The sequence below is a fragment of the Protopterus annectens genome, chromosome 12.part0 (genome assembly GCF_019279795.1).
Source record: "Protopterus annectens isolate FY-2018-M chromosome 12.part0, PAN1.0, whole genome shotgun sequence".
Taxonomy (NCBI): Eukaryota; Metazoa; Chordata; order Ceratodontiformes; family Protopteridae; genus Protopterus; species Protopterus annectens.
The window spans coordinates 1,189,407,610-1,189,424,608 of record NC_056746.1 but is presented as its reverse complement, the minus strand read 5'-3'; the positions used below and the strand labels follow the sequence as shown (position 1 = coordinate 1,189,424,608).

Here is a 16,999-nt window from a genome sequence, read left to right as displayed (position 1 = left end):
GCCAGACAAACAAAGGCAACTGACAACATACTTCAAACAAATGGCAACAAAAACCCAGTTATCTGCAAGACAAATTCTGCAGACTTTGGGGGTTCATGACATCCTGCATTCTACTAATTCCATATATGAGACTGCATATGAGGAAACTTCAGTGGTACCTGAAAAGTTTATGGAGTCAGCATTCTCACAGTCTGGAAACAATGATTCCTCTCATTCCCTGCCTGCAACAGGAATTCCTATGGTGGGCAAAGGCATGTCACCAAAACATGGGACGGCCTTCACTCTACCCCTTGCCAGCCAAACCTTAACAACAGACGCTTCAGATTATGCCTGGGGGGCCCACATGCAGGAGGATGCATTCAGGGCACATGGACACCAAAACAAATGCATCTACATATCAACCAGAAAGAGATGCTAGCTGTTCAAAATGTCCTACCAGCTTTCAAGGACTTACTTCATCCAGGACAACTACTGATACAGACGGACAACACCACAGTCGTATGGTATATAAACAAGCAAAGGGGCACACTCTCATACCCCCTTTGCAGATTAGCCATGGCACTGTGGGACACAGCTTTCACCTACCAAATACATCTTCAAGCTCAATTCCTGCCAGGAAAACAAAACACTCTGGCAGACTATTTAAGCAGAAACCTTATGGATCCTCACGAGTGGAAACTAAATCCACAAGTCTTCAGCATGATAACAGAGAAATGGGGGAGCCCAGACATAGATCTATTTGCCTCTCCTCAAAATTATCAATTGAAAAGATTCTGCACAAGGACTTATCACAGACAAGCATGGAAAATGGACGCCCTATCCTTCAGTTGGAAAAATCAGTTTACGCCTTTCCTCCTCTGCCTCTTCTCCCTAAGGTCCTCCTAAAAGTCAGACAAGAGAAGCCAAAGATGATATTAATTGCCCCGGACTGGCCCCGCCAATACTAGTACCCAATCCTAAGGAACTTGTCTCACTACCCAGCTTGGAGCTTGCCTCAAAGACCACAACTACTGTCCCAGCAAAAGAATCAGATCCTGCACAATCAACTACAGACTCTGAACCTGGCAGCATGGCTAATCATGTAGTCATACAAACAACACCTCTCAGTAAAGCTGTGATGGATGTCATTTTGGAAGCCAGAAGGCCTAGTACTAGAAAATCTTATGCTGACAAATGGAAGAGATTCTGTGCTTGGAATCAAGCACAAGGAACTGATACAGCAGAACCAAATATTCCTCCGATATTGCAATACTTAACTGAGATGCTTGACAAAGGCCTTTTTTTCTCATCAATTAAAATCCATGCCTCTGCCATTTTGGCTCATTACAATACAGAGCCACTAATCTTTTCTCATCCTTTACTAAAGCAGTATCTTAGAGGAGCCAAAAATTTAAGGCCTCCTAGAAGATCACCATTGCTTGGATGGGACCTCAATTATGTGTTGAAAAAGCTCACCCTGCCTCCATTTGAACCAGCTGCTACCGCTGATATAAAGTTCTTATCATGGAAAACAGCTCTGCTACTAGCAATTACTTCAGCAAGAAGAGTTTCAGAGTTACAGGCCCTCATGGCTGTAGAGCTCTTTATCATATTTTACCCAGACAGGGTGTCTCTGAGGACAAATCCTACTTTTATGCCTAAGGTGGTTTCCAGTGTGGCTGTTAACCAAACAATTCATCTGCCAACCTTTTATCCAAATCCGCAGAACAAGGGTGAGAGAATTCTGCATTCCTTGGACATACACAGACAGCTAAGATTCTACTTCAGCAGGACTAAAGCTGTAAGAAAAACTGAGCTATTACTAGTGACATATGCTGCAGGAACAGAAGGCAAGGCTATTTCAAAGCAGACAATTTCAAAGTGGATAAGCCACTGCATCCGTTTCTGCTACTTACACCATGGTAAACATGTGCTCAAGGGCATTAGGTCTCATTCCTCCTGAGCTGCAGCTACTTCAGCAGCCTTTCTCAGGGGAGTACCAACCAAAGACATTCTAGAGGTTGCTACTTGTAATTCTGTTCTCACCTTTACAAAGCATTATCATTTGCCTCTCTACTCTAAATCCAGGGCAGGCTTTGCCACTGCAGTTCTGCAGGGCCTTATAGCAGCTCCTAATGCTGTTTAGCTCCAGCCTCCCAACTATAGCTTTGGGATTCTACCCAAATGTAATGACTGCAACAGTGAAACACGAAGAACATAGTACAATTGTGTACACTTACCATAAATGTAGATGTTTGAGTGTATTCACTGTTGCAATCCAGGTTACCCTCCTGCCATCCCCCTGTCATTCTGGAGTTTATCTTTCCTTCTCTAGCTTCTACAACCTATGTGGTGTATTTGCTTGTAGATGAAGGTAAAGTTTATATTGATACATGTGTGTGTGTGTGTGTGTGTGTGTGTGTATATATATATATATATATATATATATATATTTTTTTTTTTTGCTACAGTTTTGGGGGCACCTGACATCGGGGGCAAGAAAAACTAATAAAAATGGCGTTGACTGCATGTTTTATACCCCTGACAACCTGACATCATGGAAGAGGAGACAGCAACCGATGCAGGACCCAAGACTTTGAAATTCAGGCCGACTGAGGGCAACCTGCCAGCAGAGTACCCAAATGTAATGACTGCAACAGTGAATACACTCGAACATCTACATTTATGGTACGTGTACACAACTGTACTTTCCGGATGGTCAGACTACAGTCCATCATGCCATACCTGCAAGAGAGCGACTGGATGTGCTTGTTAGACCTCAAGGATTCCTACTATCACATAAAAATGCACAGAAGCTCCAGGAGGTTCCTCCACTTCCATCTAGGAGTCAGTCATTACCAATTTCGAGCCACTACCCTTTGGTCTCACCACAGCCCCGAGGGTGTTCACCAAAGTGATGGCAGTGGTAGCTGCTCACCTGAGGCTTCAGGGGGATTCAGGTCTATCTGTACCTGGACGATTGCCTCCTCACTGCTCCCACCAAGCGTCTACTCTCCCAAATCAGAGATTATTTCTTGATCCTTGCCCTTCATTTGGGGATCACAATCAATGCATCCAAATCACTCCTAGATCCTGTACAGGTGATAGACTACATTGGTGCAAGGATAGATACTTTACAGTGCAAAATCTTCCTGACCTCGGAGAGAGTACAAAACCTGAGGATGCATGTCTCTCTAGTCTACCAGTCCCATCTTCCAAAGGCAGAATCAGTGTTGAGGGCATTAGGTTCAATGGCAGCAACCATAACTCTTCTCCCATGTGCCTGGTTACATATGAGAATTCTACAGTGGACACTAGCTGTACAGTGGTCCCTATTGGAACTTCCATTGTCGTATCCAATACAACTCAGTCTAGTCTGTCAGTCATCCCTCATATGGTGGATGTGTTCTCCGGACATTTTGGAGGGAAGACCCTTTGTTCCAGCCCTGGCCCAAGCCCTGGCCCAAGCCACAGTGACCATGGACGTCTCCCAACTCGGGTGGGGGAGCATTGTTTGGGCAGGACAGTCCAAGGCCTGTGGTTCCCTGTAGAGACCAGCTTGCACATAAATATTCTAGAGATGAGGGCGGTCCTTTTAACATTGCAGACCCATCATGCCTTTCTTCCTCTGGGAACTATTGCAATTCAGTCAGACAACATGTCACTGGGCTGGTATATCAACAAACAGGGAGTGACCAGATCTTACCCCCTTTGTCATGAGGCCATGAGAGTGTGGGAATGGGCGATCTCCACCGGTCGTTCATTGTAAAGCACATTTCGGGACAGTCCAACATACTAGTGGACAGGTTAAGTCAGACTATTCTGACGCCTTACGAGTGGTTTCTGAATCTTTCAGTAGTGGAACAGATCTCCCTCGAGTGGGGGTCAGCCTTGCTGTGATCTCTTTGCATCTCCTTCCAATGCGAAGTGAAGTGAGTTTTTCGCTCTGATCCCCCTGCCGGGGGAGTCCCCCAGAGATGCTCTAGTCCATGCTTGGCCTCCCGGTCTTCTGTATGCTTACCCTCCAGTACCTCTTATTCCGAGATTTCTACAGAAAGCTCGTCGACTGGGGAGCAAAGTGTTACTCATTGCCCCGTTTTGGCCTTGCCAGGTATGGTTTCTCTTCCTTTGGTCTCACCTTCTGGCTCCGTCTTGGATCTTCGATCCCATTCAGGATTTGATTTCACACCCTTCGGGGGTTCCTTATCCGAATACTGACAGTTTGAAGCTCGCAGCTTGGCTGCTCCAGTTCCCGTGATTGCTAGGGCTCCAGGATTATCCTCCTTAATTAGGTCTGTTTTGGTGGCTGCTCATAAGTCTTCTACCAGGAAGGTTTATTGCAGCAAATGGAAACCTTTTTCCCATTGGGCTTCTCAAGGAAGTTTAGACCCCATCACAGCTCCTATTTCAGCCATTCTTGATTTTCTAGCTGGTATTTTTCAACACGGAGCTAGTTCTTCTACTGTCAAGGTTCAGTTGACTGCCATTTCTCATTTTCATGTGGGTGAGAATTTTGCCTCTATAGCCTCCTCCAGGCTGTGTAAAGCCTTTATTAAAGGCACTTTTCTTTTACGGCCCCCAGTCAAGGATCCTGTTACCCCATGGGACCTTACTATGGTTGTTCAAGCTCTGGTTGCTCCGCCTTTTGAACCTGCTTCAACCACAGATCTAAAATATTTATCTTGGAAAACGGCATTTCTGGTGGCTATTACCTTTGCCAAAAGGATTTCAGAACTGCAGGCCTTGTCCGTCAAAGTTCCTTATATGATTTTTCACAAAGATATGTTTTCCCTTCGAACCAATCCATCCTTTCTTCCTAAGGTGGCATCACCAGTTAATATCAATCAGATCAATTTACCTGTTTTCTTTCCTAATTTTGCTAACAAGATGGAATACAAACTCCACCTGCTGAATGTTCATAGACAGATACGATTCTATTTACACAAGACAAAAAATTTCTGTAAATCTGATCGTTTGTATCCTTATATAAACCCTTTTTCTATTTAAACAAGGCAAAACATTTCTGTAAATCTGATCAATTGTTTGTATCCTTATATAAACCCTTTTTCTATTTACACAAGACAAAAAATTTCCGTAAATCTGATCAATTGTTTGTATCCTTATATAAACCCTTTTCATGCATCCTTCAGGTCTATAAGGACAGAGGCATGTCTCTTCTTGGTCCGGCGAGAGCTCATTCCACTAGATCCATGGCTATGTCTGCAGCGTTTTGCTCTAGAGTCTCTTTGGATGATATTTGTTCTGCAGCTACTTGGTCCTCATCTCATACATTTATTTCTCATTACAAATTGGGTTTGACTTCCAGAAGGAGAGCATCCTTTGGTTCCCGCGGTGCTCCGGAATATCCTTCTATGAGAGCCACCCAAGAGTTTTGTAGCTAGGGACTCTGTCCCACAGGTTGAAGACCAAATGAAGTAAACTACTTCAGATAAAGTAGTTATGTACTCACCATAATGTTCCATCTGAGTAGTTCTACTTCATTTGTCTTCAACCGTCCCTCCCTCCTTCCCTCGGACCTTGGCATATGAACAGCCTACGGGCTGCAGTTGTAGGTCACAAGTATTTTTTCAGGTCGGGTTATCAGTATAAGATTCAGCAAACTTGATTTGGGGGTTGGAAGATAGTATTATGGGTAAGGGGAGGAGCTCGGAGCAGATGTTAGTAAGGTTGCAGGCTTGGATCCGGTATCCCACAGGTTGAAGACAAATGAAGTAGAACTACTCAGATGGAACGTTATGGTGAGTACATAACTTCTTTATTCATTTAATGTCCTGGCTGTACGGATAGATCCAGCTTGGAGTTTTTCTAATCATACCAACCAATTGGTTAATGATGGTTACATAACTATAGGTTGTATAAAAATATGTATAAAGTCTAGGAAATCAGAAATGATAGTCATTGTTTGCTAATTACATTAAACTCAAACTTGAGTATGAAATAATATGGAAACCTTATAAGAAAACAAGCATGAGTAATCTGGAAAGGGTACAGCAGAAATATACTAAGGGCATTCATGGATGTGAAAAATTAAGTTATTATGAAAGACTAAAATATCTGAACTTGTACAGTGTCTCTTATAGATATTTAAGAGGAGATTTTATTCAGCTATATAGCATTTAGAGACCACTAACTCTGGGAATGTTTGAGGTTCTCAAAAAACAGTAGATAATTATCAGACACCCAAAGTTGAAGATTCTATAGCAATGAGAAGTGTACTAATGGTTCTCTGAGAGAGCAGCTGATGCATGGAACAGACTACCAAACTAGATTAAAGCAAGCATTAGTTTAGATAATTTTAAGAACAGCCTGGACACATTATGGCAACAACAGTTTTGGTATAATGGCAGGCTAGAAGGGCATTAATGCCTGTGCTTCAAATATTTGTAAGTATGTATATCTCCAGTTCCTCCTAGCTGTGCAGCCTGATGCGCTTGTATTCCATGTGTCAGCTCATATTTCTAGAGTTATCTCCAACCCACTTTCAGATAAGTACCCCACTGAGGGAATTTTTTTCTAATTAATGTTTAATAAAGATTTCCATTTGTATCATTTGTTTTGCTTCAGGCCTCAGCACAACATTTCTAGTTGTCTATGCTGCCTACATGGAGTTTTTTTTTATCCAGTGCCACCTACCTCATTGCACAGCTCGGCATCAGCTGGTTCCCTACCCAAGAAATGGAAAGATAAGAAACCTAAGAAGGACATCTTGGATAGTGGAGTGCCTTCCGTGTCTACAGTCAGGCCTACTGTGAGACACCTTTGCAGCCCCCTGGTCCAGTGAACACTAGGTATGAGCCCTCTGGGGTGATTCCCTCAAAAGGTCACACCATAGTGACGAGTATCACACTGACATTGGTCAAGTCCGAAACTGCTTCATAGGACTTTGTTTCTGACACCTGAATGTTGGTAACTTGGGTGAGGGCGGTATTCGTACATGAAATTCCACGGAACCAGACAGAAGTCACAGCCACCTGCCTGCATCCTGAGGCCTTGATTTTAAAACCCCGGATATCCAAAACAAAGATGCCAGTTAGCTTGCCCCAGTCAACACTGCCTCTGTTCTCAGCTTCTTCTACCCAGGTTGGTGCACAGGACCTGGTTGAGCTTATCCCAGGAGTTCATGGAATTCCTGATGTCCAGGACCCAGCCAGCCATAGGTGCTGTTCCAGGAGTCTGGTAAAAGATGCATCTCTCCAGGAGGAATCAGACTCATCAGAATCCAATAATGAGGAAGAGCTGTCATGTGCTGATCACCTCCCTCCTCAATCTTTCTATGACTCTGATTCAGATGATATCCCTTCCTCTGTCTCCCCTGTTCCCCAGAAGACATTTCCTTTGGGGAAACCTTGCACAAGATAAAGGAGGCATTTAATTGGGAGAACAAAGATTTTCTCATGCCTAGACCCATTACCGAAAGCTTTGAACCCTGCCATCTCAGAGACCATTAGTAGTTCCAATAGTGCACATAGTTTTGGATAATGTCTTTGAGGGCATATATCTGTACCCTGACTTCCTTCCACCTGTATAGGAAGCCATATCGCTTTAATAGAGTGCTTGACACCTACAAACACCTTTACAAGAACCTACAAGCAAATCCCTCGGTGGTGTCTACTGAATTTGTCAAGGGAGCTTTTATGGGTGCAGCCAGACATCCTTTACCAATTGAAAGAGTGTGCAGAATACTTGACATGTATGGTAAAAAAACTTGCATGTCAGCTACCTTGGCTGTGAGGGCTCTTAAGTGCCAACTTCACATGTTAAAGTACACAGTGTCTTTACAAGAAAAAAAATCACTGCTAAGACAGAAGGACTCTCAGACAGTAGCATGCAGATGGACACACTGGAGACAGCTGGATTACCACTCCAGGTGTGCAGACACTCACTCAAATATGGCTGATTGGATTCATCATGCAGGGGAGTTGTTATGGGGTCTGTCGCATGTAGACTCGCTTGGCCAAGGACACAACCTCTCTCAGACTAGGTGATGGCAGAAATCCATGTTGCCCGACTGGATAAGGGGTTCCTCTTTGGTACCCCTGCTGAGAAAGTTTTTCAAAAGCTAAACATGAAAGAGAAGCAAATCAGAACAGTTAAAGAATTTTGTCTCCCTCACTTAGATAACAGGAATTACCCTCTCTGAATGTTGGACTCTGCCTCCGAGGTAAAAAAAGGGGAGGCCTTCCTGAGGCAAGAGACCAAGACAGAGCAGAAAGTGTTAAACTGATCAGCATTTTAGACATGGGTGATCCAAGGATCCAGTGTGCCCCACATAGCAGCAGTGACCATCCACAACACCTCCCCCACCACTCCCCCTAGGAAGGAGATGTTCCTCCTTCTTACAGTAGTGAAAAATCATCACCAGAGAACAGTGGGTCTTGAACATTATAGAAAGAGGATACTTAATTGTGCTCAGAGAGGAAAAAAAAAACCTGGATTAGGGATACCAAAGCCTTCTAAGAGACAACTTCTTCCTATTCTAACAGTATTCTATAACAATGGTACATTCAGGCATTTCCTGCAGGAGAAGAGGGCACAGGGTTCTACTCAAGAATATTCCTGATCCCAAGAAAAGAAGGCATTTGGAGGCCAATTTTATACTTGTAAAAGTTGAACAAGTTCCTTCACATACCAAAGTTCAAAATACTAACCCTAAAAAAAACACTGCCCTTGATCTTCCAATGAGCCTACATGGTGAGCCTAGATCTGAAAGATGCCTCCCTTCACATTCCTGTAGTGAAGGAACACATCTTTATTTTCTGGCAGGAAGTTTATACTACCAGTTCTGTACTTTACCGTTTGGCTTATCTACTGCTCCCAGGGTGTTCATCAAATGTCTAGCACTAGTTAATGCCCATTGCAAAATTTTAGGAGTTCACATTTACCCTTGCCTATATGGCTGCCTGATTCTGGGGAAACCAGCCTGGAGCTTCAGATATCCCTGCAAATTGTTATGGATTTCTTCCAGAAGGTAGGCCTCACTCTCAGCCTCTGCAACTCTCAACTACAGCTGCAGACCAGAATTATCTTTCTGGGCACACTTATAGACTCAGTATAACAAAGTCTTTCTACGGCAGGACATGGTCTCCTATTTAACAGGCTATCTGCAGAACCTATTAGAAAAGCAGGCAGTTACTGCACGGGAATTCTTAAAGCTGTTGAAGTATATGGAATCTTAGTGGTTCCTTTTGTAAATCTGCACATAAGAAAACTCCAATGGTTCCTAAAAAACACTTCGGAACAACATTCACAACCTTTAGAATTCCTGCCCCTTCTTCTCTGCCTGGAAAATGAGCTTGTTTGGTGGAGTGACCGCATTCTATAGAACCCGGGATCAAGCTTCTGTCTACCAGAGTCTGTCAAAGCTATCACCTCAGACAGCTCAGGCATAGCCTGGGGAGCACATGTAGGACAGTTGAAGGTGCAGGAAAGCTGGACTCCAGAACAAAGGAAACTGCACTTAAACCAAAAATAAATGCTGGCAGTGTTTCTAGCTATAAAAGCCTTTTAAAGCAACCTGACCCCAAGAACACTGCAGATTTGGATGGACAACACCACAGTTATGTGGTACATATAAACAAAAGAAGTCCCCCCACCCCACCCTGTGCAGTCTAGGAATAAAGGTACGACTTTGGGCAACCGACTTTAATAGCATCCTACATCTTGGGTCAGAACAACATCATTGCACACTGTCTGAGCAGGGACCTTCTGGACCCCAACAAATGGATACTGAAGAGGGAGCAAGATTTTCCTGGACCTAAGCTACCAATGGCCATACTCCAGTATAGTTCTCTGCCTCTTCTCTGAACAGACTGCTATAAAGGTTCTGCTCCATAACCCACCAAACAGGGACATGGAGAAGCAGACCCCTTTTCCTTCAAATGGACAAACCTTTACGGTAATGGAGGGAAAGCATACAGAAATATCCAGAGTACCGCTAAAAGTGAGATCAGGCAGGTCAGCCATGATACTCATAGCCACCTTCTGGCCAACTGCTTCTCCCCCTTCTTTGACCTTTAGCGAGGGGAGCAATTCTATTCTTCCTCCAGTGATAGACCTCATCCAATTCAAGGGGTCTATTATTCATCCACTCCTGAACACACTCAAGCTAACAGCCTGGAGGATTGGATTTTAACACCAAACAATGTAACTTACTCTACTGAAGTGTAATCTATCTTGAAAGCATCAAGAAAACCAACTACCAGAAAATCATACTTATCAAAATGGAAAAGGTTTTGTATTCGGTGCCTGGCCAGAGTTATGAAGCCACTTAATGTTGGCATGAATCAAGTGCTAGAATACCTAACAGAATTATTTAGCCAGGGACTTCCTTATTCAAATATTACGGTACGTGCATATGCCATCTCTTGCATACCTTGCTCTCTGCCTGTTTGAAACAGTTTTTAAAAGAGGTAATTACCTGAGACCACCCAGGAGAATTAACCCTTCTTTCAGGCCCAGTCTAGCTGTATGCCTGCCAGTGTTCTACCTTAAACCGCAAAATAAAGCTGAACAAATCCTGCATTCTCTGGACGTGCACCAACAGATCAGGTATTACCTTTGCAGGACACAGTCTCCAAATAGAGCAGAACAACTTTAAGTAGCCTTTGCAGTAGGAAAAGAAGGCAAGCCTGTCTCCAAACAGATAATTTCAAAATGGATAGGTGATTGTATTACCTTTTGCTATATTCATCATGGAATGCAACTACCAGCATCTGACAGGACGCAGTTAATGAGACACAGGGTGGCCACCACTGCCTTCCTAAAAGGCTTCCCTACTCTGGTCATCTTGGAGGCTACCACCTGGTCTTCTGTCCACACCTTTACCAAACACTACCATTTAGACAGTGATCCAGTGCTAGGGCAGGTTTTGCCGCTGCTGTTCTACAGTACCTTGTGTCCTAGGGGCCCTCAATCAGCCAACCTTGTAATCTGTAGCTTTGGGAGCCCTCCCCAAGAATCAGTACTGCAATACTGACTAAGAAGAACATAGTACAGTTGTGTGAGACTTACCATAATTGTAAATATTTGAGTAGATTGCAGTACCAACTCCCCACCCTCTTTCCCTTCCCTTCTGTCTGCTTGGCATCCCATGGCTGGGGATTGGGGTGGATACCCTAATCCTGTCATTATCCCCCGCATAATGCCCTTCCTGTACTTCTAGTCCACAGCCCCTCTGTTTCAAAATGTAGACAACTGGAAGGTTCATGCTGTCCTCAGACATCAGACTGACATCCGCAGCATAGAAACATGGAAAGACCTGAAGATGATGCTGACAGACTCCTGTCTTATACCCTAAAGTCTGGACATAGGTCCTTAGACGTCTGTTGGCTAAGGATGATGCAAAGACTCTGGGAAACAGGCCAGTCACCACAGTCTTCTGCATGTGGCATGTTGTTTTTTTTACAGAGAGGATTGAGCTTACTGGAAAAAAAGCTCCACTAAGGAATGTCTGTACTGCTTGTAAGTGAACCTCTGCATTTGCTTGTAAGTTTTAATTGTTTTGAGTCTGTATAGACGGACTTTGAGTGCAAGTTTGATTTTAAGATATACACCTGTTAAATTGTGGACTGGAAGTGTGTGTATGTGCATGCGTGTGGATTGGTTCAGGCCTGTCTGAATTCTTTGGTCCCATTTATTCTGAAGATTGTCAGGTCTTTACTAAGAACAGGAGTCTTTATTCTTGAATCTTAAATTTCTTATTCTCTTAAACCTGTATCAAGCCATCTTCAGTAAGTGACATAGTGCCTGGGCCACTGTAGTAGGCATGTTAAGTGACTTTTTATGCTGGTGAGAGCTCAGCTTTGTTATTCACTTCTAGTTCTCAAACAAAAGATGGCTTTTGAGAATGTGGATCAAGGAATATTACTGGGACACTTGCATAGCCTCTCTACAGACACTCATTATCTACCATATTTCTCGCATGGAGTAGTGCATGGAATTAATTCTTCCACAATTTTCCCTCGATGAGTGAAGTTCCTAAGGAATCTGTCACTTAGGGACCAGGTTAAATTTATTTATTTTTTTTTAATTTTTTGTCATTTGAGGAGCATTGCTTGTATTTTAAGCATCTTTTCCACTTGAGGACTTTGGAAACGTGCATGTTTTAAGTCAGTGATCTAGATTACTGTAATACTGTCTACCTTGGATGTGATACTTGTGATCCAGGGCATCCATGCAGAATGCCACAGTACATGTTTTAAGTGGTTCCAGAAAGTATTCCTGTGTAAGACATGTGCTGTGTCATCTGCACTGGTTGCCTGCAGTGCTTTGACCAGAATATACGGTGCTTGTTTACCAGTGTCAAACCCCTATATGTATTGGGTTCTTCCTGCATAAAGAAGCTATTGGTATCCTACGAGTCATCTCCCTCACTCTCTGTGCCACAGACCGAGGCTAATGGTAAACCCAGGCTAAATGGAATATTCAGGTGTGAACTCATTTGCTGACTGAGCTCTGACTGTGTGTAATTCGCTACCAAGGCTGTTAAAAGACCTGAGCCCACGTTTGGTGCATTATTAACTATGTAGTTCGGTTGATGGCCAATTGGCTGAAAGACAGACCCCATACTGTATGTGTGGCAGGCAAAGCCTCAGAGAGCATGGAACGAACTAGTGGGTTACCACAGAGTTCTGTGCTAGGACCCTAGCTGTTTGGCATATACTTCTCTGATCTCCAAGTCAAAATTCAGGAGCCGTGGTTAACCAAGTTTATCAGTAATTACAAAGTGGCTGTTGCACTTGAGTCCCCGTCTAATATTCAGAGGCTACAAAGTGAAGTTACGCACATTAATAGCAGGTGCAGTGTCAATGGCCTAAAACTTAATGCTAAAAATGCAATATTGTTGAATTTAGCAAGTAAACCCTGTATTCATCTTACAGTATACTCCCCACTCCAAAACAAGGGATTGGAACACTGGTAGATAACTCCATCTTCTTTGACCATCATATTGCAACATTTAATAAGAAAGGCTGTTTCCCTTTGGGCCACAGAAGCCCTGACCCCTCTGTATTCTACACTGATCAGGCTCTTCATAGAGTACAATGCCCCCTTTGGGTTATGTCTTACTAAACATATGAAGCAGTTAGAGACCTTAAAGGTTCCTGACAAAAAAGATCATGGAATTAAAGGACCTTATCTGTTGAGACTGCAGGTGTTGTCCCTGTATTCAGTGTCCTACAGGCATCTTGGGGGCAGTCTGTGCCTTGCCTTCCAGGTCATTAAGGATCAGGCACTCCAAGATCTCTTATTTCTCCACAGATTAAACAGTCCTGTAAAAACTAGAACCAGATATCTGAACTTGCTTCTTCAAGTAAAAAGATCACAGTGGAGAGACAGATTTGTCACTCGACTACCCTTTCTCTGGAACAAATTTCCTCTCTAGATCAGGCAGTGTGACACACTATATCCTTTAAGAAGGAAATAGACAATTGGATGGGTATTCATAAATTCACCCATAGAATGACTGCCCCATTGCTCATTGAAAAAGAAGGTAAGGTCAAAGGATGGGTACTGGTAAGATGCAAATAACCACATGGCTGAATTGTCTTGTACATTCCATCATTCTATGAATTAAGAGGTAGCTTCAACGAGGCCTGTTTAAGCATTACATAGTAATGTACCCTTTTAAACTCTTTGTTTTGTCATTTAGAAATCCATTATGCTGTCATTTTAGTCTGATAGTCTGAGAACTAAACCTGCACTTCCCATTCTTAACTTGTGAACTTACCATTCCAGTGTTATCTTTGTATTAGTTTTATCTGCATCCCTCTGTGGGACCCTTCCCAGTGGCTCCATTGCTTGAACCCAGTATGCCCATTTATTCATTCGGTAGGAGCAGGAGCTAGGCATCCCAGGGCTCAGCAAAAGTGCTATGGCCTTTTTATTCCTGAGTACGAAGCCTATTCATCCATCCATCCCACGCAGTGACAGTCTGGTGATAGAGAGCGGGTCATCTAGCCACTCTATCAGGGTGCTGCTAGGCTGCTTGCTGACTTTTATAATGGCTATTTTGCCAACGGCATAGGTGTGTGTATATATATATATATATATATATATATATATATATATATATATATATATATGTATGTATATGTGTGTGTGTGTGTGTGTGTGTGTGTGTGTATATATATATATATATATATATATATATATATATATATATATATATAAATGTATAGTGTATGTGTGTTTTACATGACCACTGTAATACACCCAGCCAATACTGTGGACCTAGCAGACCCCCCCCCCGGATAAGCAAACTGGAGTTTTCTTCACAGGTGTATCCTCCACAGCCTGGTCAGTCAGATGCCTGTATCACTAATTAGTTTCATCTTTGCAATTTAAAACAGTGTCAAGCATTGGACCTGGCAGTTTTAGCTTCAGGTACTGCAGCCAACTTTGGACAGCTACTTGACAACCCGGCTGCAGTCATACTCTGGAAAACATGTGTTTGTAGAAGAAAAACTCCAGTGAAGCATATAGTTGAGACAACATGTCTTTTATTGCTATTACTTCAGCAATTTATTTTTATGGTATAATAAAACAGAATGAACTGACCACTAAAGGACAAGTTACAAATAGTTTAAGCAGTAGCATTAGTCCTTGCAAGGGTTTCATATACACATTTGAGTAATGTATTACAGATAATGTAAGCTCAATCCTAGTTCCATTCACGTTAAAATTGTGTTTTGTTAATTTGTTTCAGATAACTCCTTGGTTTCCCAGATATCCACTTCTGCCCTTTCCAGTCGTCTTGCAATTGAAAGCCTTGCTGAAGGGCCAACATCCACATCTCTGGATCAGTCAGATCTCCAGCAGCATCAATATCCACTTCGGCTTTACAGGCATCTGTATCAGGCCCAGATCCCTGAACAGTTAAGACAGCAGGACCTTTCAGATCAGCCTGATCAACATGAAACAAGCAGTTACACTGCCTGTCATCCAGAGGAGGGAGCAGGGGAAGGCCCTGACCAGCCAGATCAACCTTCTGAATCTGAACATTCTATTCTGTCAGAACCAAGAGACCTCCCTGACCAGCCAGATCAGCCCGTAGAGTCTGTACATCATATTCCAACAGAACAAGTGGAGATTCCTGACCAGCCAGATCAGCCTGCACATCAGGAGTACAGCAGCAGACCAAAGAAAGAGGAGAATGTTCTGGATGAGCCAGATCAGCCAGATCAACCAGGCGAAGTTAATCAGCCTGACCTAGCAAGCCTGGAAGGAATGATGGAAGTAGTTGTAGTGCATCAGTTCAAATGTAAGATGTGTCGGTATAAGAGTGTCTCCAAGGATACCCTTATTAATCACATGAGAGACAGACACTTTCGTATTGGTAAGCACTGCCATATGACTGCTGGCAAACACTGTACATGCTCCTAAAAAAGTTGCCACTTTGGTGTTGTCATTCCTCTGATTACAGTGAAACAGCTGAATTCAACATTAGTGTGCCTTGTAATATTGCTAGGTCTTATGACCATGAATCTCACACCAGCTTGCCCATTTTTCATCAGGAAGCTGTGGAAAACAGCTGTCACTCTATGGTTCATAATTTCTGTCACCAGAAGAAGGTCCCTGCGTAATAATGCCACTCATTCAGTAATTATTTCATGTTTAATGTTCTCAATTTGCTGAATGCTGAATAAAATTAAGTCATCTGAAGGATGATTTGATATAAACGTTTGTTCTTGGATATCCTACCAATGTTGGATATCAATCTGATAACTGCATGAAACTTTTCTATATTGTTTTATAATGGTGTTTGGAAATTATACCACAGGAATTTTTTAATGGGAATCCCTCACTTGCATTTCAGACATACGTTTGCAACAGAGATCTTATTGCTAATCAGCGGTAATGGTCTATCTTGTGGTACCATAAACATTAGTGACCATGAATCCCTACAGTGGATGAGTAATATTAAATATCCAAACTGCACTTCTGTGTACTCCTTTATCACACACTATGACTTGGTATCAGAATTATTTCTGCAACAGGAATCTGTATATATTAATTGTACAGGAATCCTACAAAACCTACCCAGTATATTTTGCAAATGTAACAACTGCATTATTAATCAAAGAAACCATTTTAAATCATGACCAAATAAGGTTGGGCAGATCCTAATGCTGCACTCCTTTGTATGCTGAAAGGGTATTAAGTGAAAGAACAACTATATATATAATTAATCTTTTTTATAAGGTATAGACTGATGTAATGTGCTATCCATCCATCCACAGCCCCTTTTTCCAGTTTTAGACATGGGGTTGGGGTGTCACTTTGAGTGACAGTCATCTAGAGCCAAGGTTCACACCACCGAGTGGCTATCCCTGCCACGGATGTTGTTCCATTTCCATACCACACATTTGAATGCACACTCACACTTATGGCCAATTTAGAGTGTCCAGTCCACCTACTGCATGTCTTTGGAATGTAGGAGGAAACGGGAGTACCCAGAGGAAACCCGCGCAAGCACAGGGAGGACATAACCTGTTTTATAACTTTTAAAAGAGGACTGAAGGCTAGCTGATCACCTTATTATTTTTTTATGTCTCAAATAAACCAGAATAGGATTCTGATCATTAACATACTGGTCTTCTGGCTCTCCTCCACAACATATTACTTTTGGGGAAACTATCAGTTACATGTAGTAATTCTTTGCATGATCCTCAGGGGATCCCCCCAAAAAATGTATTGAGAAACAATACATTTTCAAACTAAATGGTCCAGCCCTAAACATTTTCAGATGTTTATATAATAAAGGCAAACAATCAAAACCTAGACATTTAGGTGCTGCACTTTAAGAAGCTAACAGGCTGTAAAGAGCCCCTGCAGATAAGCCTGACCTTTATTATAACTAGTAAAATGTAAATGTATGATCACGGATGGAGGAAAGTAGGCCTATACACAGAGTTGGAATTTTGTCCCTTTCTAAGGAAATGTCCAGTGCCAGAGCTGGTATAAGTATAATGAGGTGTGGGAGTGCAGGTATCAATTTTTT

General features: G+C 42.6%; 1 protein-coding gene across 6 annotated transcripts in view; it reads left to right on the top strand.

The window, feature by feature from the left end:
* ZNF335 (zinc finger protein 335) overlaps window positions 1–16,999 on the top strand; it is a 1,318,033-nt gene that overhangs the window by 270,361 nt on the left and 1,030,673 nt on the right. For all 6 annotated transcript variants that reach the window (XM_044090241.1, XM_044090238.1, XM_044090239.1 and 3 more), the window contains one exon: window positions 14,705–15,334. In XM_044090241.1, coding sequence (XP_043946176.1) covers window positions 14,705–15,334 — 630 coding nt within the window. The remainder of the gene's footprint in view (window positions 1–14,704; window positions 15,335–16,999) is intronic.